The following is a 24,269-nucleotide window of genomic DNA, read 5'->3' as shown; positions in this document are numbered from 1 at the left end:
ATGGGCGGGGCCGGGGGTGGGGGGGATGGGCGGGGCCCGGGGAAGGGATGGGCGGGGCCGGGGGTGGGGGGATGGGCGGGGCCGGGGGTGGGGGATGGGCGGGGCACGGGGAGCCTCACCGTCACCAAGTCACAGCCACCTCGCGCTCCAACTGTTCATTCACAAAAACAAACTCTCCTGTCTCACTCTGCAGCTGCGGGGGGCGGGGACACTGCCACGTTTCGAGGAGCCCTGTCTACATTGGGAAAGCTCACGGCTCAATTTAAACAGATATTCCGACATCGAACGGAACGGTGTCATATCTAAAGGGGGAAATCTGCATTTTAAAGGGACATGGACATTTTAACGGGTATTTCTGCAAATAAAGAGGTTTAAATGGACAAGATTATATTTCAAAGGGATGTGGGCACATTCAAAGGGATATCTTCATATGTAAAGTGACGCAGTTATATCTAAATGAATCTACATTTCAAAGGGACGTTGCCCTATTTATAAGTAGAGACAATCTGTGTCCCAATGTTGAGTCTTAGAAAAGCTCTGCATTTAAATTACATTCTTGAGAAGGTAATTTATAGATTAGGGTGTAGAGGTTAGGGAGAATTGGCCGTGCTAAATTACCCAAAGTGACCAGGGATGGACAGGTTAAGGTGGCTTGGCCCTGGGAAATACAAAGTAAGGGGTTGGGTTATGGGTGGGATACTGTTCAGAGGGCCAGGGTGAAATAGATGGGCTGAATGGCCCGCTTCCACCTTGTCGGAATTCGATGACCCTCCCCACAAAGGAGCATTTTATCTGCATCTATCCTGTCAAGCCCCTTTCAGAATTCTACTGGTTTCAATAGAGGTATACAGCACAGAAACAGACACTTCGGTCCAATTCGTCCATGTTGACCAGGATTCCAAACTAAACCAGTCCCACTTGCCTGCATTTGGCCCATATCCCTCTAAACCTTTCTACTCATGTAACCATCTGAATGCTGTTTCAATGTTGTAACCGTACCTGCATCTACCACATCCTCAGCAGGTTCATTCCACATGCAAATCACCCTCTTTCAAAATGTTGCCCCTCTGGTTCCTTTTAAATCTCTCTCCTCACATTAAAAAAAGCCCCCTAGTTTTGATTTCCCCTACGCTAAGCAAGAGCCATTTGCTATTCACCTTACCTCCACTCTTCATGATTTTATCAATCTCAATGAGGTCACCCCCAACTTCCTGTGCTCCTGTGAATAAAGTCCCAGCCTCTCCTCATAACTCAAACCCTCCAGTCCTTCCAACATCCTGGTAAATCTTTATTAAACCCTCTCTAATAGTGTTCTTCCTATTACAGGGCCACCAGAACTGTACTCCGTACTCTGAAAGTGCCCTCACCAACATCCTGTACAACCACAACATGATGTCCCAACCCCGATACTCAATGGGGTGAACAATGAAGGCAATGTTGCGAAATGCCACCTTAACCACCCTGACTAGCAGTAATGAAACTATCAAAGAACTATGTACCTGAACACCACCACCCCCCCCCCACCCCACACACACACACACACACACACACACACATAAACTCACATGCACACAGATACACACACACTACTCTGTGGGGTGAAATTGTATTGGCAGAACTATATTTGCAGCTACATTCAAGTTTGTTCAAAAAGCACACAATCTGCAGGCAGTCAATGCATGTAATATTTTACAAATTCAGACTTTGGAAACAGAACCAGTCTGATTCAAGATTGGAATACCAACAGACTGAAATCTCACCTTTAATGCATTGTCTGAGCAGACATGTCTTTTTTTTATAAAACCTGAAGTCATCTCAAGAACATTGTTACACATTAATGAACCAAAGCCCACACCCATTCTAAGAGATGAAGACTATCTAAGTTTGTTCAATATATTCTATCAGTTGCATGACACTGATCTTTTGATGTAAGTTCTGTGTCTTATGATGCTGTTCTATGAGGCTTATGTGTCGATGAGGCAGGATGGTACAGATGAGGCGATTGAGAATTACAGATCACCGAGGAAGGATTGAAAGAGAGAGTTAAGAAGAGCAAAGAGAGGACACGAGCAGTCTTTAGCAAACAGAATAAAGGAGAACCCTAAAGCTTTCGATAGGTATGTGAGGAATAAAAGGATGATTAGGGTAGGAATAGGGCCAATCAAAGACAGAAGTGGGAAGTGGAGTGTGGGCCCTGTAGAGTTCGGAGAGAGGCTAAATGAACATTTCTCATCAGTGTTCACTCAGGAAAAGAATGAGGTACGAGATATTGGACTCGAAAGGACCGAGGTTGGTTACACACAGGTGTTATCAATTCAAGGAGGAGTGAAAGTGGACAAGTCCCCTGGGCTAGATGGGATTTATACAAGGATTCTCTGGGAAGCGAGGGAGGAGATAGCAGAGCCTTTGGCTTTGATATTTGAGTCGTCATTGTCTACGGGTTTAGTACCTGAGGACTGGAGGATTGCAAATGTGCCCTTATTCAAGAAGGGCAGCAGAGATGACCCAGGTAATTATAGACCAGTGAGTCTTACATCTATTGTAGAAAAGATTAGAAACTGGAAGAAGGCAGCGAGTGGTGGTTGATGGAAAATATTCAGCCTGGAGTCCAGTTACTAGTGGTGTTCCACAAGGATCTGTTTTGGCACCACTGCTGTTTGTCATTTTTATAACTGACTTAGACACAGGCATAGGTGGATGGATTAGTAAATTTGCAGATGACACTAAAGTCGGTGGAGTACTGGACAGTTTGGAAGAATGTTACAAGTTGCAGGGGGATTGGATAAACTGCAGAATTGGGCTGAGAGGTGGCAAATGGAGTTCAATGCAGCTAAATGTGAGGTGATGCACTTCGGGAAGAATAACAGGATGGCAGAGTAGTTGGTCAATGGAAAGATTCTTGGTAGTGTGGATGTGCAGAGGGATCTTGGAGTCCATGTACATAGATCCCTGAAAGTTGCCACTCAGATGGGTAGTGCTGTGAAGAAGGCACACGGTGTGTTAGGTTTCATTCGTAGAAGGATTGAGTTCTGGAACCGCAATATCATGCTGCAACTATACAAAACACTGGTGCAGCCATATTTGGAATATTGTGTAGAGTTCTGGTCGCCCAATTACAGAAAGGATGTGGAAGCATTGGAAAAGGTGCAGAGGAGATTTACCAGGATGTTGCCTGGTCTGGAGGGAGGGTCTTATGAGGAAAGGCTGAGAGACTTGGGTCTGTTCTCATTGGAAAGAAGAAGGCTAAGAGGGGATTTGATAGAGACATATAAGATGATCAGAGGATTAGATAGGGTAGACAGTGAAAGACTCTTTCCTAGGATGGTGATGTCAGCTTGTACGAGGGGACATAACTACAAATTGAGGGATGATAGATCTAAGATGGATGTCAGAGGCAAGTTCTTTATGCAGAGAGTGGTAAGGGCGTGGATTTCCCGACCTGCGAAGGTAGTCAACTCAGCCACATTAGGGAGATGTAAACAATCCTTAGATAAGCACATGGCTGATTTTGGGATAGTGTAGGGGGACAAGCTGAGAATAGTTCACATGTCAGTGCAACATCGAGGGCTGAAGGGCCTGTTCTGCACTGTACTGTTCTATGTTCCATGTTCTAAACTTAGTGCAGGAGGCTGAAAGAAATGAGCAGCTTTAAAACAAAAACCTCTTGGAGCTCAAAGCGTTCAATGAGAGTCTGAGCCCAGTGGTAAGTTCAGGTAACCTTTATTGCAACCCAACTTTGTCACAGCTTCAGATCCCCCCAGCAAAAAGGCAGAGAAAAAGCAGTTGCTTTTTGAACAGCTCAAGGTCAAAGTGCACACACCACACGTCCCCTTGTCCCACCCCCCTCACTGTCTTTACTATTGGTCAGCACCAAGTTGTCCCTTTGTAATTGGATCCTTGGTACAGCCGTAACCCGAAGGAAGTATTGCCTCACTCAGCAATTTTAACCCATACCCTGTCTCCAAGTAAGTGGCTCCCTGCTCATTTGCAAGGAAGGGGCAGTGTAGAGTCAACCAGACTGCTGTGGGTCTGGAGTCAGGTGTAGGCCAGACCGGGTAAAGGATGCAGCTGGAACGACTGAGTGAATCCTTTCCCCCAATGGTGGTTCCCTTCCCTAACAAGGGAGAGAGTGAATCAGATGGGGGCTTTCTCCCCCGCACCACCCCCTCCCTGAAACGGTCTCATTGTTAGATTCCGAACTCCACATTTCTGACCGAATACCGATTCTGCCATCTGTCTTGGCGGGATTCAAACCCGGGACTCCCCGGAACCGGGTTGATAGTCCAATCGATCCCCCTGCAATGGCACGTGAACTCGCTGATGGGTCAGCAGGTGGGAGGTGCGGGTGAAGCCCTTCCCGCACTGAGAGCAGGTGAACGGCCTCTCCCCGGTGTGGATCCGCTGGTGGGCCAGCAGGTTCGAGGAATCGCTAAAGGCCTTCCCACACTCGGGGCAGCTGAAGGGCCTCTCCCCCGTGTGGACACGTCGGTGGCTCCGCAGGTTGGAGGAGCAGGTGAAGCCCTTCCCGCACTGAGAGCAGGTGAACGGCCTCTCCCCCGTGTGGACCCGCTGGTGGGTCAGCAGGGTGGAGGAACTGCTGAAGGCCTTCCGGCACTGAGAGCAGGTAAAGGGCCTCTCCCCCGTGTGGATCCGCTGGTGCCTCATCAGGGAGGAGACTTCGGTAAAGGCCTTCCCACACTCGGGGCAGCTGAAGGGCCTCTCCCCCGTGTGGGCCCGCTGGTGCCTCATCAGGGAGGAGATGTCAGTATAGGCCTTCCCACACTCGGGGCAGCTGAAGGGCCTCTCCCCGGTGTGGACACGCTGGTGTCTCCGCAGGGCGCAGCCGTGGGTAAAGGCCTTCCCACACTCGGGGCAGCTGAAGGGCCTCTCCCCCGTGTGGATACGCTGGTGCTTCTGCAGGGTGGAGACGTCTGTGAAGGCCTTCCCACATTCAGGGCAGCTGAAGGGCTTCTCTCCCGTGTGGATGCGCCGGTGGCTCCGCAGGGCAGAGGAATAACTGAAGGCCTTCCCACACTCGGGGCAGCTGAAGGGCCTCTCCCCCGTGTGGATCTGCTGGTGCCTCATCAGGGAGGAGATGTCGGTAAAGGCCTTCCCGCACTCGGGGCAGCTGAAGGGCCTCTCCCCAGTGTGGGCACGCCGGTGCCTCATCAGGGAGGAGATGTCGGTATACGCCTTCCCGCACTCGGGGCAGCTAAAGGGCCTCTCCCCCGTGTGGACACGCTGGTGCCTCATCAGGGAGGAGGAATATCTGAAGGCCTTCCCACAATCTGGACAGCTGAAGGGCCTCTCCCCCGTGTGGTCCCGCTGGTGGGCCAACAGGTGGGAGGAATGTCTGAAGGCCATCCCGCAGTCGGTGCAGGGGAATGGCCTCTCCCCGGTGTGACTGCGCTGATGAGTCTCCAGGGCAGACGGGACACGGAAGCCTTTCCCACAGTCACCACACTTCCACGGTTTCTCCACAGGGCGGGATTCCTCAGGTTTCTCCATCGCCACAGCTTCAGCTGCACACAAACACGTGTAGAGCCCCTCCCTGCCGTGAAGTCCCCTTCCCAGGCCGTATAACTGTTTCAGGCTCCACACACAGTGCGCTGTAACAGAGGGGTCTCTCGTCCAGTCCCACTGATGCTGAAAACGTCCTCAAACAGGAACCAAAAAGTGTAGATCCCTCTCACAGAAATCGCAGTCAAAAATCGTTGCAGTCCCGATGGATTCAGAGACTGTCAGACATTGACATCAAAGTGAGGACTGCAGACACTGGAGAGTCAATCAAAAAGCACAGCAGGTCAGGCAGCATTTGGAGAGCAGGAGAGTCAATGTTTCGGGTGTAAGCCCTTCATTTGTTGATTTTGAAACTTCAGTCTTCAGATTTTCAAATACTCTGCAAAAAGGGATTACAAAAGGGATGATCAGTGCAGGGTAGAAATTCTGAACAATCAATTCTACTTTCTGTGGAATATCCTTTCCTTTTGTTATTCCACAAAATTGAAAGCACCATCCCACTCTCCCTTCCCCTCTGTTCTCACTCTGCTCTAACTAATGCCCCTGAAGATTCAGGATCTTACAGGGGCAGAAAAAGCAAAAACATCAAGACTGACATCTCTCTGAATTTTGGATACCTCCACCTGAAAGTTAATATCTTTCACAACACTGGGATCCTGCTGAGAGTGAGCAGGTCTGATTTTGGGAAGCAATAAAAGTGTCAATTCAGGGTGAACCTGCAATGCAGCTTCTTGAGGAAGGACCAGACACAAAATGGTTAACGTCCCTGGGAAGGTGGGAGCAAAATGAGACATCAAGGCATTAACACCAACACACTTCAGTCCAACTCTTTTGCTTCCAGTCAGGAGAAAGTGAGGACTGCAGATGCTAGAGATCAGAGCTGAAAATCTGTTGCTGGAAAAACACAACAGGTCAGGCAGCATACAAGGAGCAGGAGAATCGACGCTTCGGGCATGAGCCCTTCTTCAGGGCTCACGCCCGGTTCGTCAATTCTCCTGATCCTTGGATGCTGCTTGACCTGCTGCGCTTTTCCAACAACACATTTTCAGCTGCTTCCAGTCAGGGCAAAACATGCTCTGAAAGTCCAGCCTTCACAACCACACTTCTGCTTTCACTGAAGACAATTAGAGTCACACAGCACGGAAACAGAACCTTTGGCCCAACCTGCCCAGATATCCGAAATTAATCTAGTCATGTTTGCCATCACTTGGCCCCTATATGGGCCGGGTGCTGACAGCTGGGACTAAATTGGGTTGGCTCTCTTGTCAGCAAGGACGGAGTTGGACCGAAGGGTCTGTTTCTGTGCTGTACATCTCTATGACTCCAGTCACATTTGCCATCACTTGGCCCTGACCCATCTGAACCCTTCATATTCAGATGCCCATCCAGGAGCCTTTTAACTTGTCATCGTACCAGCACCCACCACTTCCTCTGGCAGCTCACTCCATCGCTCAAGCGACTCCACGTTGAAAGCGTCTGGTCTGGTGCACCAGATGACACCAGGATAATCCCAGATCGTTCCAGATCGCATCGATACTCAGTCAGTGACTTTCCCGATCAGGATGTTGTACGTGATCAAACAGGTCAGTGAGTAGGCGATCCCCCACCTCTTAGTTCAAGTATTTCTACGAGAACTCCCTTGCTGGAGGGTCCCTTGGAGACACTTCAACTGGACTTCATTGAGTTGGAGAAATGAGTTGAGTTGCTATAAATATGTTTTGCTTATTGCTGATGTCTTTTCGAAGTGGATTGAAGCCTACCCTCCTCCTAACGCTACTGCTGAGACTGTGATAAAGATTTTGTTTAAGGAAAGAATTCCCCGCTTCAGTATACCTGCGTGCATTAGCTCAGACAATGGACCACACTTTGCATGTAATATTAACGGAGAACTCTGTTCCCAGCTTTGTATTTGTCGGGAACTGCACGGTGCTTATCATCCTCAGGCGGCCGGCCTTGTTGAATATTTTAACCAGACTCAAGACTAACCTTGCCAAATTAATGGCCGAATCTGGCCTCTCCTGGTTATGTTAATCCCTGTGGCCTTATTCCAGATGTGATCCATGTCTGCGGGCAAGACACGACTGTCTCCAGCTGAGAGTCTCTCTGGTCACCCCCTCCGTACCCCTTGGAACGGTTCGGCTCCCTTCTCAGTCCACGTCCACCACATGACCGAAGCAATGATTGGTTATGTTCTTGCTCTAACCAATGTTATGCGTGCCTTTCACTCTCAGGAGCATGCGGCCTACAGCGCTGTTCCCTCCCTTTCAGCCTCGTCACGGGTAGAGCCCAGTTCGTTGGTGCTCGTCAAGAACTGGACTGGCAAAGGTCTCCAACCTCGTTGGGATGCCCCTTCCAGGTTCTACTTCCCACCCCTACGGCGGTCACAGTCACTGGGCGCTCAGCTTGGGTCCAACTGCACCATTGTAAATTGATTGACCGCACCAATCAAAAGGGGGAAAGACGAGGAGAGAATTCTGGAATCCCAACAAAAGGAGTGGACCCTGTCCATTTGGGTTTTTGAATCTTGCTGTTGTTCTAATGTTAATCTTATTACAGATACTTGAACTAAGAGGAGGGACATGTGGGGGATCGCTTATCTCCTCACCTCTCTGATCATGTACAACATCCTGATGGGGAAAGCCACTAAGTATGGATGGGACCAGGAATGATCAGAGATTACCCCCCACCCATACTGAGGAGATGTCGTCCAGTGCACCGGACCAGACCCCTTTGACGTGTGGAACGTGATGAAGATTGATTATTGTAATGGACTCTTCCATCAGAAAGACCAGATGGTCCATCTGGACAGGAGAAATCAGGGGGAGTTACCATGGCGTTACCGAACCTGTCTTTTTGATCTTACCTGCAGACGCAAGCCTAGTGAGGATAAAAATGATCAACCCCGTCATTATGGTAAATATTTTAAGGATGCCCAGGAACACCATCCCTTTTTGTAGGACGGGCCGACTCGAGAAAAGGGAAGCCTGATAGGGGAAACTCCTCAATCCACAAGGAACTTATTTATACAGGCCCACAGAACGCTCTTCACCCCAGAGGCAGTAGTATGTTACTCCTCTCTATCGGGAGATGACTGACTTGCCCCGTCCCCAGTCCCCGAATCCAATCTATTCGTCAGACTCCCTCCTGCCGACCCTCCGCGGTAATTAACTCCCATCCCTGAGCTGACAGGGTCTGCTCCCGCCCTGGATTCACTCCCATTGCTCCAAGTGAACAGATTTTCCCGCCCCACCATTTGCCCAGACGGAGGGATTTTCATTCATTCAGTGTCACTTCCGCGTTGTGACGCCACAATAGGAGCGGGTGGGCGGGGCCAAGCCGGGCGCACGCATTGCGCCTGCGCTGTCCTGCCCTGCACCGTTTGCAACCATCCCTTCGCTTCAGAGAATCCCCACAGTGTGGGAGCAGGCCACTCGGCCCAACGAGTCCACACCTAACCCTCTGAAGGGGAACCCACCCATACTGCTCTACATTACCCTGACAAATACACCTCACCTGCACATCCCTGGGCACTGTGGGTAATTTCGCACGGCCAATCCCAATCAAGGCCAGTGAGCAATGTAGTGATGTGGGAAATGAACATCACAGAATGATGGAGACAAGGAGAGGAAATGTACCAGCAATTAAATCTGGATTGCAAAGATCTAAACCGAAAACAGGGTGTCTGCATGTGTGCTGCACTGTTACAAAAGTGAATGAATTGACTGCACACATTGAAGAGAATAATTATGGTCTGAGACTCCTTACAGAGACGTGGCTTCAGGACGACAAGGATTAGTCCTTGAACGTCGAGGGGGGTAGTCAAACGGGAAGCTAGGTGAAGGCAGAGGGTTGGCATTGCAAATCAAAACACTGATCACAGTAATCCGGTGTCAGGTCGGATTTCAGGTCCTGGCTTCTCTGTCCTCTGTTGATCTCCCTGTTCTCAAAGAGCAAGATGTTCAGCTCTGCTGAAGTTTTGATTCCCCAACACCCCACCCCTCAACCCTTTTACACCTTCCAGAACAATACAACATTCAGTCAATCGAAACCCAATCCACTATCTCCCAGCCTGACAACCGACCAGTCACAGAGTGTAGTCGTACCAGGGAATCAAACAAGAAAAGTGAAACAAAAAAAAACAGAAATAAATACGTGCTCATGCTTAATGTTTGTCAATAGGAAGTAAACCAGAAATAGGGGTCTCCCAGGATTCTGATAGTGCCCTACTTGAGGAATTCTCTTTCCCTTACATGTAACTGTTAGTACATAGCTATGATTTACAACAATATTTACACCAACAGAAATAAAGCATCTGTTACCAAATAGACAGAGATACACAGCACGGAAATAAACTTTGTTGCTGTAAGCATACACAAGTCCTTGGGGGTGAATTTGCATTTGCAGAATTATATTTTCAGATAAATTCTATTTTGCTCAAAAATGCACAATCTGCAAGCTGTCAGAACATATTGTATTTTATAAATTCCTACTTTAGAAACAGAACTAGTCAGATTCAAGGTGGGGATAAAGACAGACTCTGACTTTTAACGCATTGTCTGAGCTGAGATTGGATTAGATTCCCGAGAGTACGGAAACAGGCCCTTTGGCCCAACAGGTCCACACTAACCTTCCAAAGAGTAACCCACCAGGCCCCATTCCCCATATTTACCCCCTGACCAATGCATGTAACACACTGGGCAATTTAAGCATGGCCAATTCACCTCACCTGCATATTTTTGGATTGTGGGAGGAAACCGGAGCACCTGGAGAAATCTCATGCAGACACGGGGAGAATGTGCAAACTCCACACAGACTGTGGCCAGTGGCTGGAATTGAACCTGGGTCCCAAGCGCTGTGAGGCAGAATTAAGAACCACTGAGCCACCGTGCCGCCCAGATGTTGTTACCTTTTGTTATAAAACCTTATGTTATCGAGATTTACATATGAATGGTAGTTGCAACCCACTGTAAAAGATGAGAGGGGTAACAATCCAGATTTGTTCAATATATCATTTCAGTAGCAGGACATTGTCATGTTTTTCCATAAATTCTGTGCGTTCTGATCTTATACTCCGCAACCACCTGATGATAGAGCAGTGCTCCGAAAGCTAGTACTTCCAAATAAACCTGTTGGGCTATAACCTGGTGTTATGTGATGTTTAACTTTGTCCAGGTTCGGGTGGATTGACCATGCTAAATTACCCAGTGTTCAGTGTTGTGCGGATTCGGTTGGATTGGCTGTGCTAAATTACACATAGTGCCCAGTAACGTGCAGATTAGGTGGGTTAGCCATGGGAAATAGTTTCACAGTAATAAAAGCAGGAGTCAGCCATTTGGCCCATCCAGCCTGCCCCGTTCTTCATTGTGATCATGGCCGATCTATCCATCGTCTCAGCTCCTCCTAGCAGCATTGCCCCAACTACCCTTAATTCCCCAACCAAGCAAAAGCCCATTTTGAATATACTTAATGAAGACAATTCCATAGATTCACTATAGTCCAGGAAGAGCAGTAGTCCTCACTTTCTCCTCCTCATCTCTGTCCTAAATCTACTCCCCCTAGTCTTGAGGTCTGGTCTTACACACCAGCAGAAATGACTGGATAGGGTCCGGCTTCATCCCCACAGTGTAATGAATTCCCACTTTCCACCAAAATCTGTGATGTACTCACTCACTTAGTCGATGTCTCACAAATGCAAGATTTCATTGTAACTTCTTCTGCTCCCAGTAAAGACAAAACACCTTTGAAAGCTGCTCTGAAAGTCCAGTCTTCACAACCACACTTCTGCTTTCGCCAAAGGCAATTAGTGTCGTACAGCACAGAAACAGACCCTTTGGTCCAATTCATCTGATCAGATATCCTAAACTAATCGAGCCTCATTTGTCTGCATGTGCCCCATATCCCTCCGAACCCTTCCTATTCATATCCCCATCTGGATGCTTTTTAAATGTTGTAATTGTACCAACCACCACCACTCCCTCTGGCAGCTCGTTCCATACATGCACCACTCTCTGTGTGAAGTTGCCCCTCAGGTCCCTTCGAAATCATTCCCCTCTCACCTCAAACATATGCCCTCGAGCTTTGGACTCCCTTACCCTGGGGAAAAGACCTTGGGTATTCACCATATCCATGCCTCTTACAAACATTTATCAGGTCACCCCTCAGACTCTGATGCTTCAGGTGAGGATCTAAAATTTGAATTTAGGGTATTGTCAGACTCAACAAGTATATGTAGATTTTTACTAACCACAAAATGGCTTTTCAATTTAAAATAATACAACAAAATAGCTGAGAATAATGATTGAACTCTGTGAACTTGTCCTGCTGTTTTGCAGAATTAAGCTACAATCCAAAGATAAGAGGACAATGGAGTTTGTTTAAAATGAACACTGACACATTAATTGACCATTTGAACTAACCTTGAGCTGCTACCATGGCATGATGATTTACGTAATTAAGACCCCTTCCCCAGGAAATATCATTGGATTAACCTGCTCTAAATCATGTCACCTTATTACATTTGATTGGTCTTTTCTTGTAATTAAGGCTGTACTGTCTCTTAAAACAAAAGTGAATGAATTAACTGCACACACTGAAGTGAATAATTATGGTCTGAGACTCCTTACAGAGACATGGCTTCAGGATGGCAAGGATTGGATCCTGAATATTGAGGTGTAGTCAGATGGGAAGCGAGGTAAAGGCAGAGAGGGTTGGCACTGCTAATCAAAGCACTGATCACAGGGTAGTCTGGTGTCAGCTTGGGTTTCAGGCCCTGATTTCTCTGTCCTCTGATCTCCCTGTTCCCACAGAGTAAGATGTTGGTCTGTTCTCACCTTTGCTGGACTTCTGCTGAAGCTTTCACACCTCTTTGACAGCTTCCAGAACAAGAAAACATTCAATCAATCGAAAGCCAACCCACAATCTCAGCCTGTCACCATTCCAGACACAGAGTGTAGTCACAGCAGGGAATCAAACAAGAAAAATGAAACAAAATCAGAAATAAATAAATGCCTAATGTTTGTTCATTAGGAAGTAAACCAGAAATAGGGCTGTCCCAGGATTCTGATAGTACCGTACTTGAGGAATTCTCTCTCCCTTCGATGTAACTATTAGTACTGTTGGAGCAAAGTAACTCGTGTGTCAAATCGTTTAAAGTAAAGTAGTCAGGAGAGGAGACCTTGAGCAATTAACTAGCTTTATTCGTTGCCATTGGGGAATACCTCTTAGTTCAAAATAAAGTCTGACGTAATCCAATAAAATACAGAATGTTACAAGTTTTACGTAAAACACAAGCCCCACTCTCCATTAAGTATACAACTGAGGGGCAGTCGTAAGGTTCACATACATTGTCCATACCTACATTTCTTCATGTCTACAAAACTGAATGTTATCTTATACTGCAGGGTCAGCTCGGCTCTAATTACTGATAAGGGACAGAGAGAACCAATCCATCATTCTATGAAGCAGCACAGTCTAATGGCCTGAGGAGCAGAGACAGCCTGCAGCTGCAAGGTCAGGCTATCAAAACAGAATTCCTTAGCTAGGGCTCAGACAGCATTCTGTTAACAGGCTACATTTTACTGCAAACATTGCTTTGTGACAATATGGCTTCCATGCAGTTTTGTCAATTTTGATCACATTCTCCCACAATCCCCCCTTTTTTATTAAAAAGAGGAGTTTGGGGGTGTCAGCAAAAGGGGGATTATACCCAGAGCCAGGGGGATTGTCAGGGGTTGGTGCCTGGAGATCGGACTGATAGTCCTCGGGTTCAGTAAGGACAGGGGCAGGAGGCGCCAGGGATTGGGAATCATCATCAGGGGTTTCATCAGGAATGGGAAATCTCGGCATCTGGGAGATCGCTGGAGAGGAGGGCCACAACAGTGAACTGAGCCGAGCACAGGATTGTCTGCGGGGTGACTTTGATTTCCAAGGTAAAAACAATGACTGCAGATGCTGAAAATCAAATACTGGATTAGTGGTGCTGGAAGAGCACAGCAGTTCAGGCAGCATCCGACGAGCAGCGAACTCGACGTTTCAGGCAAAAGCCCTTCATCAGGACTTTGATTTCCAGTCGAGCAGTTCCAAAGGCAGGGGAAAAGAAAGCTGCAAGTTGCTCAAACACCATAAGGGCTCGGGATGGATGGGGATATGGGCACATACCTAGCAGCTCGAGTGGTTGACCTTCTGTGCATTAAAAAAAATGTATTAAACTGTAATTCCTGTTTATTAGAGGTTATCAGGCCCAATCAAGCATAGTCAGTGAAAGAAAGATAAGGAAGAGTGCAGTGAAAGGCAGAATGATCAGGCTGAACCATTCACGATGAAGACTGAAGATGTGTCTCTGACGGGGGTCTTCTGGTGTTCCTCCAGGAGGTGGCGCTCGTTTTCATTGTGTTGTGTGTGTGTCCATGCGGCCTCCCCATGACCTTGACTGTTGACCGGGGAACCCCAGCAGGGACTAGGAACGGGCCTTTCCATCTCAGCCCCAATATGCCCCGGTCCTAATGCTGAGGCTTGGCCTTCCCGTGAATGTAAACTCTGAAGAGTTTTGGTTCACTGATGCAATTATTTCCCACTTGTCCAACACGAGAGTGTCCCGCTGTTTCAGCCATTGGGATGGTTTTGATTCATCTACTAAATACATCTACTCTTATTAGACAATATTCATAACAATGTACGTGAGGTGATTCTATAAAAGCAAGTTGTCGACAGGGAAAAAGGCTGACCAGGCAAGGAGGTGGTTAACAAACACTCTCTATCTGCCTGCACCCCTCTCTCTCCCTCTCTCTCTCTCTCTCTCTCTGTGTAACACTCTTCAACTTTCTACATGTCTCAGTTTGTCAGCTTTGATTATTCCTTCCTTCCAAGGGTAATGAGGCACTCACATTCCAGAACAGCCCAAGTTAGGGAGTTGAGCCTCATAAATCCTGACACATTGCTGCTTAGCCAAGTGTGCAAACTCTCAATCCCTCTCAGCTGTTCCATTTGTAAATTGAACACTATTTCCAAAGCAAGTTGTTCATGTCTCTGCATGAGGCCACAACTTGGGGGAAGTACAACGGAGTCTTTCATAGTTGCCCCAATGTGTCCTGTATGTCGAATTCATTCAAGTCAGGACATCCTGAAGCGAGCGATTATACTTACTGCAGATTTCTACTCACCAATTAAAAGTAATGTTGGGCACTCGAACAGATCGGGGGCATCTTGAAGCATGGCACGGACCTCAGTGTGGGTCCAGGGCTTATCAAATAGGGTTTCACCTCTCAAAACCCTGGGGCAAGCAAATTCATTATTACTAACTTTGTAAAGCACAAGTGCTCTCAGCAACATTACGTCCAGACGCTAGGACCCTGTTGAGTTCTCTGACTAGTATCTTGTGGCTGAGTAGGGAGAATTGTATCAACATTTCTAACAGCATTTTTGTCCCTGGCCAGCTTTCCTCTTTATTTTGGACACAACAAAAGCAGCAACCACCCTCTATATTTCATCTCTCAAAGGATACCGGCCGGTGACCTGAGAGGACCAGGGTATCTCCTGCCTGACTCGCCAACTGTGGGGGATGGAAATAAAGTCCCATGTCAGGAAAGAATTTGTTTATCAGGAAGCAGTAAAGCTGCAAGGCCAACCGTCTCCGCTGAGCCTGGGAAACACAAGCTTTAGCAAGCAGGCACTAAGCTGAGATTCAAAATGGTTTCCAGGCTTTAATATGTGACAAAATGGCTGACCCAAATCTAATAATTCTCCCACATCATCGCAGGGAATTAAACAAGAAAAATGAAACACAATGAGAAATAAACACATGTTTGTGTTTACTGTATGTTTATGAGGAAGAAAACCAGAAGGAGGGATCTCACAGGTTTCTCCTCATGCCCAACTTGAGGAATTCTCTCTCTCGCTTACATTTAACTATTCGTATGCAGCTTGGATTTACATCACTAGAAATAAAGCATCTGTTATCAAATACGCATAGAGATAGACAGCACTGATGTAGACTTTTTCTCTCCCTCATGCACATACGCACACATAGAAGTCCATGCCAGTGAATGTGTATCTGCAGAATTATATTTGCTCAAAAAATGCAAAATCTGCAGGCACTCAATACGTGCAATATTTTGTGAATTCCACTTTGGAAATACAATCAGTCTGACCCAAGATCGGGACACAGAAGACTCTGACCTCACACCTTTATTGCATTGTCTGAGCTGAGATGTCACATTTTGCTATGAAACTTAGAAACGAAAATCGCTTCTTAATAATTGCTCTAGACAAATTCAGGAAAACAAAGTTTTATTAGAAAGTCTGCAGAGTTGGGCACCCTTCTGAGTAAAAGGCGCGCTGAGGCTTACAAAGTTTCTCATTATATACAGCACAAGTCCCTCCCCTCCTTGGTTCTAATGAGCCATGAGGTTCACATTCTTAAAAACATCATTATTCTCCAATTCGCACCCTTATCACAAAGTCTGCAACAAATGTCTCCAGACCCTCCCCTTCCTGGCTCTTAACGAGCCATGAGGTTCACATTCTTAAACCGTCATTATTCTCCAACTTGCATCCTTATCACAAAGTCTGCAATAAATGTTTCCAATGTTCCGAGAGGTGTTGTCTTTCTCCCCCTGTAGTCTTATCAGTCAAAGACTGTCTGTGCTAGCGGTCTTATCAATCTGTAGCAGATGTCTCTCGAGTCGTTTCCCTGTCCTGCAGTCTTTATCAGTCAAGGACTCATCCTTCCCTGCCTGTGTTTATGGTTTCATCAATCAAGGGCCTGTTTGTTTTTACTCTGCTCACAAACTGCATGCACAATTTTAAACTATTCTACTTTTTAGTATACAAAATGTTTTAGAAAAGAAGCAAAAGTTTTGTCTTTTATTATAGATCAGTCTGTGGTCTAGGCACATCTTAAAGTTTGAACCGAAATTACCTCTCACACTTATCTTGGTCAGGCACATCTTAAAAAGAGAAAGGGTGGAATTGTGAGAGGCAATTTCGGTTCAAACAATTAAGATGTGCCTGAACCAACAGGCTGCTCTATAATAAAAGACAAGACTTTTGCTTCTTTTCTAAAACATTTTGTATACTCAAAAGTAGGATAACTTAAATTGTGCAAATGCTGACATTTTGTGAGCAGAGTAAAAACAAGTCCTTGATTGATGAAACCATTAACACAGACAGGGAAGAATGAGTCCTTGACTGATAAGACTGCAGGATAGAAAAACGACTCGAGAGACATCTGCTACAGATTGATAAGACCGCTAGCACAGACAGAGAAGAATAAGTCTTTGACTGATAAGACTACAGGGTAAAAAAACAACAACTCTGGAGACATTTGTTGCAGACTTTGTGATAAGGGAGCAAATTGGAGAATAATGACGGTTTAAGAATGTGAACCTCGTGGCTGGTTAGAGCCAAGGAGGGGAGGGACTTGTGCTGTATATAATGAGAAACTTTGTAAGCCTCGGGGCGCCTTTTTCTCAGAAGGGTGCCCAACTCTGCAGACTTGGAAATAAACCTTTGTTTTCCTGAATTTGTCTCGAGCGAGTATTAGGAAGCGATTTTCGTTTCTAACAATTACTCAGGGTTCAATGTGGGGGAATGGGTGTGGGTGGGTGACCCTTGGGAGGGTCGGTGAGGCCGAGTGACCTGCTTCCACACTGTGGGGATTCTCTGAAGGGAGGGGGTTTGGAAAGTGAGTTGTCCTCCCCGTCTGCTGCAGGGGCCGCGCATGCGCGGTGCGGCGGCCCGCTGAAGGACTCGCCCCGCCTCCTGCACCGTCACGTTTCCTCGCCCCGCCCCTAGTTCCTTTGTGACGTCACAACGCGGAAGTGGCCCTGTCCGTTTCAAAGTGAATCTCCCTCCCTCTGGGCGACTCTTCATCCTGGGAGGGAGACAGAGATGGGAGGAGGGGAAATTGGTCACTTGTAGCAACTGGAGTGAATCCAGGGAGGGAGCAGACTCCGCAAACTCAGGTATGTGTCTTAGTTACCCGGGTGAGGAGGGACTGAAAGATAGAGATTGGGAAGGGGGAGGGCTGGATATCTTTTCTGTTTTGATGTTTAAAATGCACCCGATTCCCACCAGTAACTGCAACAGGTACAAGTACAGCACATGCAATATTCCTCATTGCAGCTTCAAGCCGGTTTTGCATCCTCTGTTCTTCCTCCACCTTCGTTCCTGCACATTTAGCCTCTTTCCCTCATTCCCAACCCCCCGCCCTGATGTTCCAAGCTCCATTCTTTCCCAATGGCGCCCATTACTCTTGTCTATTTCTTGCCTTATCCGGCCTTGTGTGTGAACAAAGTGTTAACGTATATCCTCTTTCACTGCCAGCTGCTTCCTTGTTTGCGAAAGCAACATTTCCTCCCATTTTCCGCCGACACTGAGCCTTCTGACCTCCTTGATTGTGTGTGTTTTTTGTTTTTGCAGAAGCAGGAAATAGATGGTTATAACTGTTTGTACGAGCACATCTAGCTTAATCTACACCCCCTCCCCTCACAGCACCTTTCTCTGTTTGTCTGTAACATTGTTTGCAGGCACATTTCATGTATGCACATTTTAGCTAATACAAAAGCAATTATATATTTCCTTCACATAGCTTTCATTCTTGTTAACTCCACTGTTGGCTGAAACAATTATACCCTGGTGTTAGTTCATTTACTTTGCAGAAGCAATTATGGTTGCAGAAGTAACACTGCTTTACCTCTATCCCACAGGGGTGACCCTACAACCTTGTATAAATAATGTGGGACATGGCGAGGGTAAACAGACAAGATCTTTGATCTGGGATTGCTCATAGGTTTAGGGTGAGATTTAAAAGAAACCTAAGGAGAAACTCCTATGTACAGAGGGTGGTGTGTGTAAAGAATGAGCTGCCAGAGGAAGTGGTGGCTACAATTATAACCTTTAAAAGGTATCTGGATGGGTATATGTTGGGAAACATTTAGAGGGACATGGGCCAAGTGCTGGCAAATGGGACTAGATTGATTTAGGATATCTGGTCAGCATGGACTGAAGGGACTGTTTCTGTGCTGTACATCTGTGATTCTGGCTTGCCATGAATGTTTGTCACGTCTGTATGTTCAGGTTCTCCCTGGTGTTGGTGTTAATGCCTTGTTGTCTTATTTGCTCCCCACATCCTGGGGACATTAACCATTTCCTGTCTGGCTGTTCGGACTGCTCGTCCGGATCTTCGGATTTCTGGGATTGGTCAATAAACACACCTGGAAATGACTCTTTGTCAATCACACAAGCAATAGTTTATTCTTTGATACAGCCGGGTCGCTAGACTCTGTTCAGCCCAGAAGGATTAGATTAGATTCCCAACAGTGTGGAAACAGGCCCCTCAGCCCAACCAGTCCACCCAGACCCATCTCCCTCTAACTAGTGCACCTAACATTACGGGCAGTTTAGCATGGCCAATTCACCAAACCTGCACATCTTTGAATTGTGGGAGGAAACCCACGCAGACACGGGGAGAATGTGCAAACTCCACAAAGCGTGCGGTGCGGCTGAGAGTCCGGGCGTACATAAAGGATCTCACAGGCAGAGCCCTTCTCACCACCAGCCAAGCCATGTCTTGGTGCTTGTTGGACAGTTCTGGCGATGAGGCATTCTGCCAAATGGCTTTGACAGTCTGCTCAGGGAACCGCTCGATAGGATCCACCCTCTCCTTTTCCCGAAGGGTCTCAAGGACACTACGTGCTGACCACTTCCTGATGGGCTTGTGGTCAAAGGTGTTTTTCTTCATAAACTTCTCCATGAAGGACAGGTGATACGGAACGGTCCAACTACTCTGAGCGTTCCGCGGCAGTGAGACCAGGCCCATCCTTTGCAACACCTGGGGTAGGTAGAACCTCAGTAGGTAGTGACACTTGGTGTTTGCGTACTGGGGATCCACGCACAGCTTGATGCTGCCACACACACAGGTGGCCATCAGGGTGAGGGTGGTATTGTGTGTACTTTTTCCCCCGTTGCCCAGATCTTTGTACAGCGAGTCCCTTCGGACCCAATCCATCTCTGACCTCCATATAAATTAGAAGATTATGGGCGGCACAGTGGTTAGCACTGTTGCCTCACAGTGCCAGAGACCTGGGTTCAATTCCCGCCTCAGGCGACTGACTGTGTGGAGTTTGCACATTCTCCCTGTGTCTGCGTGGGTTTCCTCCGGGTGCTCCGGTTTCCTCCCACAATACAAAAAACATGTGCAGGTTCGGTGAATTGGCCATGCTAAATTGCCCGTAGTGTTAGGTGAGGCAGGTTGTGGGGGGGAGGGGGGGACGGAGGGGAAGGAATGTGGGGCCTGTCCTGTCATAGTGACATTTTACACTCACTTTCCATCTTCTTTTACTGGCCCTTGGGCTGTTTACCCCCCCTCACTGTCTGTTTAATCCTTGGGCTGTTTACCCCCCTCACTGTCTGTTTAATCCTTGGGCTGTTTACCCCCCCTCCATGTTTGTTTAATCCTTGGGTTGTTTACCCCCCCTCACTGTCTGTTTAATCCTTGGGCTGTTTACCCCCCTCACTGTCTGTTTAATCCTTGGGCTGTTTACCCCCCTCACTGTCTGTTTAATCCTCGGGCTGTTTACCCCCCTCACTGTCTGTTTAATCCTCGGGCTGTTTACCCCCCTCACTGTCTGTTTAATCCTCGGGCTGTTTACCCCCCTCACTGTCTGTTTAATCCTCGGGCTGTTTACCCCCCTCACTGTCTGTTTAATCCTCGGGCTGTTTACCCCCCTCACTGTCTGTTTAATCCTTGGGCTGTTTACCCCCCTCACTGTCTGTTTAATCCTTGGGCTGTTTACCCCCCTCACTGTTTGTTTAATCCTCGGGCTGTTTCCCCCCCTCACTGTCTGTTTAATCCTTGTGTTGTTTACCCCCCTCACTGTTTGTTTAATCCTCGGGCTGTTTAACCTTTGCTGTTACTTGTGCAATTGCTGAGGGTAGTGTGTAAATCCTAGTGAAGGAGATTATACACCAGCATGTATATGTTCCTCAGTTATTGAAGGGGCAGGACCTGTTGAGAATGGTGAGTAAATGTGGTGCACTAAGCCTTATTAACATGGATATAGTTTATTATTTGGAAAAATATACTTTTATTATTTAGAATCATAGAGATGTACAGCACGGAGCCAGACCCATTCGGTCCAACCTGTCCATGCCAACCAGATATCCTAAATTAATCTAGTCCCATTTGCCAGCACTTGGCTCCTATCCCTCTAATCCCTTCCTGTTCATATACCCATCCAGATGTGTTTTAAATGCTGTAATTATACCAGCATCCACTACTTCCTCTGGCAGTTCATTCCATACATGCACCACCCTCTGTATGGAAAAGTTGCTCCTTAGGGACCTTTAATATTTTTCTGCTCTCACCCTAAACCTATGCCCTCTAGTTGTGAACCTCACCCCTACACTGACGAAAATACATTTTTTTTAAAAAAGTGAGCAGCCCGACAAAATGCAAAAGCTATCCAGTCATTTCTGCTGGTGGCTGAGACTAGGCCTCAAGCTTTGGGGGGAGTAGGTTTAGGACCGAGATGAGGAGGAGGAAGTGAGGGCTGCTGGTTTTCCCAGAGAGTAGTGTATCTGCAGAATTCTCTGCCCGAGGAAGCAGGCTCCAAAATGCCCCGGTCCTAATTCTTCAGCTTGACGTACCCGTGACTGTAAACTTTGAAGTGTTTTGGTTAACTGATGCAAATATTTCCCACTTGTCCAACAATACAGTGTCAGCTGTTTCAGTCATTTGAGATGGTTTTGATTCATCTGCTAAATACATCTACTATTATTAGACAATATTCATGACAATGTATGGGAGGTGATACTATATATGCAAGTTGTAGACAAGTAAAAAAGACTGACCAGGCAAGGAAGTGGTTAACAAACACAGGACATCCCTCTTAGAGTCTGCACCTTGTTTGTTCACAAATTAAACACACTTCAGATCTTTTCCTAGCTGCTTTCCCAAAATCTGGGTGCCACCAGGTTTGTGAGCGTGTACAATAATGTACATCATCAACTGAAATAGGCAGCAGCAAAGAGTGAACACAAACCAGTCCAGCAGGGGGCACCCATGTTTTGGTTTGAGTATTGAGGGAGTGTCCTTTTTGAGGCCCCTGTGATATCAGTATCATACCCAGGCTAATGTGCATTGAAACCAGATTATGAAGTGTTAACTTTCCTGCAAACTTCTGCCTGTGTGTGTGTGTCTCTCTGTAACATTTTCCAACTTTCCTCATACCTGTTTGTCAGCTCTTGTTTATTTCTTCCTTCCAAGGCAAATGAAGCGCACACTTTCCAGAACAGTGCAAATTAGGGAGTTGAGCCTCATAAATCCTGGCTATGACCCATAGCTGCTTAACCATGTGTGCAAACTCTCAATATCGGTCAGCCGTTCCATTTGCAAATCGAACACTGTTATCAAAGTAAGTTGTTCTTGTCTCTGCATGAGTCCACAACCCAGTGAAATACAACGGAGTCTTTAATAGTTGCCCAATGTGTCCTGTGCCAAATTCATTCACGTCTGGATGTCCTGAAGCGAGCAATTATCCTTCAGATTTCTACTACCCAATTAAAACTAATGTTGGGCCCTCTCATGGATCGGGGGCATTTTATATAAATAATTATTCCCTCCGGAGTGGAAACGGGCCCTTCAGCCCAATAAGTCCACACTGACGCTCCGAAGAGCAACCCACCCAGACCCATTCCCCTACATTCACCCCTGACGAATGCACCTACACTACAGGGCAATTAAGCATGGCAAATTCACCTAACCTGCAATTCTTTGGACTGTGGGAGGAAACCCGCTCAGACACTGGGAGAACGTGCAAATGCCGCACAGTTGCCCGAAGCGGGAATTGAACCCAAATCACTCCAAAAGTTACTGCTTCCAAAAATAGATTAAGTCTTTTCCCTGGGGTCGGGGAGTCCAGAACTAGAGGGCATAGGTTTAGGGTGAGAGGGGAAAGATATAAAAGAGACCTAAGGGGAAACTTTTTCATGCAGAGGGTGGTACGTGTATGGAATGAGCTACCAGAGGAAGTGGTGGAGGCTGGTACAATTGCAACATTTAAAAGGCATTTGGATGAGTACATGAATAGGAAGGGTTTGGAGGGATATGGGCCAGGTGCTGGCAGATGGGTTTGGGTTGGGATATCTGGTCGGCATGGACAGGTTGGACCGAAGGGTCTGTTTCCATGCTTATGTCTCATGACACTCCAAAGGTTACTGCTTCCAGAGAAGCCTGTTGGACTACAACCTGGAGTTGTAATTTTAACTTTTATCCAAGTTAAGGTGGATTGGCCATGCTAAATTCCCCATAGTGCCCAGGGATGTGCAGGTTAGGGTGGAATGGCCATGCTAAATTCCCCATAGTGCCCAGGGATATGCAGGTTAGGGTGGAATGGCCGTGCTAAATTCCCCATAGTGCCCCAGGGATTAGATTAGATACCCTACAGTGTGGAAACAGGCCCTTCAGCCCAACCAGACCACACCAACCCTCTGAAGGGTAACCCACCCAGACCCATCTCCCTCTGACTAATGTACCTATGGGCAATTTAGCATGGCCAATTCATCTAATCTGCACATCTTTGGACTGTAGGAGGAAACCGGAGCACCCAGTGGAAACCCATGCAGACACTGGAAGAATGTCTGTATGGAGTTTGCACAGTCACTCAAGGCTGGAATTTGACATCCATCTTGGGTCAAATATTGTTTAACAAGGCTCCCGAGAAGTAATTTGGGATGGTTTATGTTAAAAGCACTACATAAATACAAGTTGGCCATGCTGTTGGCCCTCTTTAATGCACCAATGCTATTTACCTCAACTACAGAATGTTACATTCTAACCATAATCAGAGGAATAAGTTACTTCTATATTCCTCATGAGATTTATTAATGACATATTTACATCCTCCAGTTTTGGACTCCCTCATGAATAGAATCATCCCAATATCTAACCTATAAAATCACTTATTTGTTTTAAAGACCCAACCTATTCACCTACTTTTAAAAACCTGTGTCTGTGCAGGTTAGGGTGGAATGGCCGTGCTAAATTAGGCATAATGTACAGCTAAGATGCATGACTCAGGGTTAAATGTAGAGCAATGGGGATAGGGATGTGGGTGTGGGAGGGTCGGTGAGGCCGAGTGACCTGCTTCCACACTGTGGGGATTCTCTGAAGGGAGGGGGCTTTTGGAAAGTGTGTTCTCCTGCCCTACGCCCCAAGGAGCAGCGCATGCGCAGTGCAGCGTCCCGCAGTCGGTCTTGCCCCGCCCCCTCAACCTCCACTTTTCCTCGCCCCGCCTCCTGTACCGTAACGTTTCCTCGCCCCGCCCCTAGTTCCTTTGTGACGTCACAACGCGGAAGTGGCCCTGTCCGTTTCAAAGTGAATCTCCCTCCCTCTGGGCGACTCTTCATCCTGGGAGGGAGACAGAGATGGGAGGAGGGGAAATTGGTCACTTGTAGCAACTGGAGTGAATCCAGGGAGGGAGCAGACTCCGCAAACTCAGGTATGTGTCTTAGTTACCCGGGTGAGGAGGGACTGAAGGATAGAGATTGGGAAGGGGGAGGGCTGGATATCTTTTCTGTTTTGATGTTTAAAATGCACACGATTCCCACCAGTAACTGCAACAGGTACAAGTACAGCACATGCAATATTCCTCATTGCAGCTTCAAGCCGGTTTTGCATCCTCTGTTCTTCCTCCACCCTGGCTCCAGCACATTCAGCTTCCTTCCCTCATTCCCATCCCCCCGCCCTGATG

General features: G+C 47.1%; 2 protein-coding genes across 5 annotated transcripts in view; one reads left to right on the top strand and one right to left on the bottom strand.

Annotated features, from left to right (window-relative positions):
• Positions 1–24,269, top strand: part of LOC140460878 (uncharacterized) — a 108,165-nt gene that overhangs the window by 12,110 nt on the left and 71,786 nt on the right. Inside the window, exon 1 of one of the 4 annotated variants that reach the window (XM_072555584.1) lies at positions 23,866–24,017. The exons of the other annotated variants lie outside the window; for them this stretch is intronic. The gene's annotated coding sequence lies outside the window, so the exon portion shown is untranslated. Of the gene's footprint in view, positions 1–23,865; positions 24,018–24,269 lie in introns of those variants that run through there. 4 annotated transcript variants of the gene reach the window in all.
• The window catches only part of LOC140460883 (uncharacterized), a 76,045-nt gene continuing 55,480 nt past the window's right edge, over positions 3,705–24,269 (bottom strand). The window contains exon 2 of the mRNA XM_072555591.1: positions 3,705–5,325. Coding sequence (XP_072411692.1) covers positions 4,249–5,325 — 1,077 coding nt within the window. The 3' untranslated portion in view covers positions 3,705–4,248. The remainder of the gene's footprint in view (positions 5,326–24,269) is intronic.

This window comes from Chiloscyllium punctatum, chromosome 36 (assembly GCF_047496795.1).
Source record: "Chiloscyllium punctatum isolate Juve2018m chromosome 36, sChiPun1.3, whole genome shotgun sequence".
NCBI classification, from domain to species: Eukaryota; Metazoa; Chordata; class Chondrichthyes; order Orectolobiformes; family Hemiscylliidae; genus Chiloscyllium; species Chiloscyllium punctatum.
This window is presented reverse-complemented; position numbering and strand designations above follow the sequence as displayed.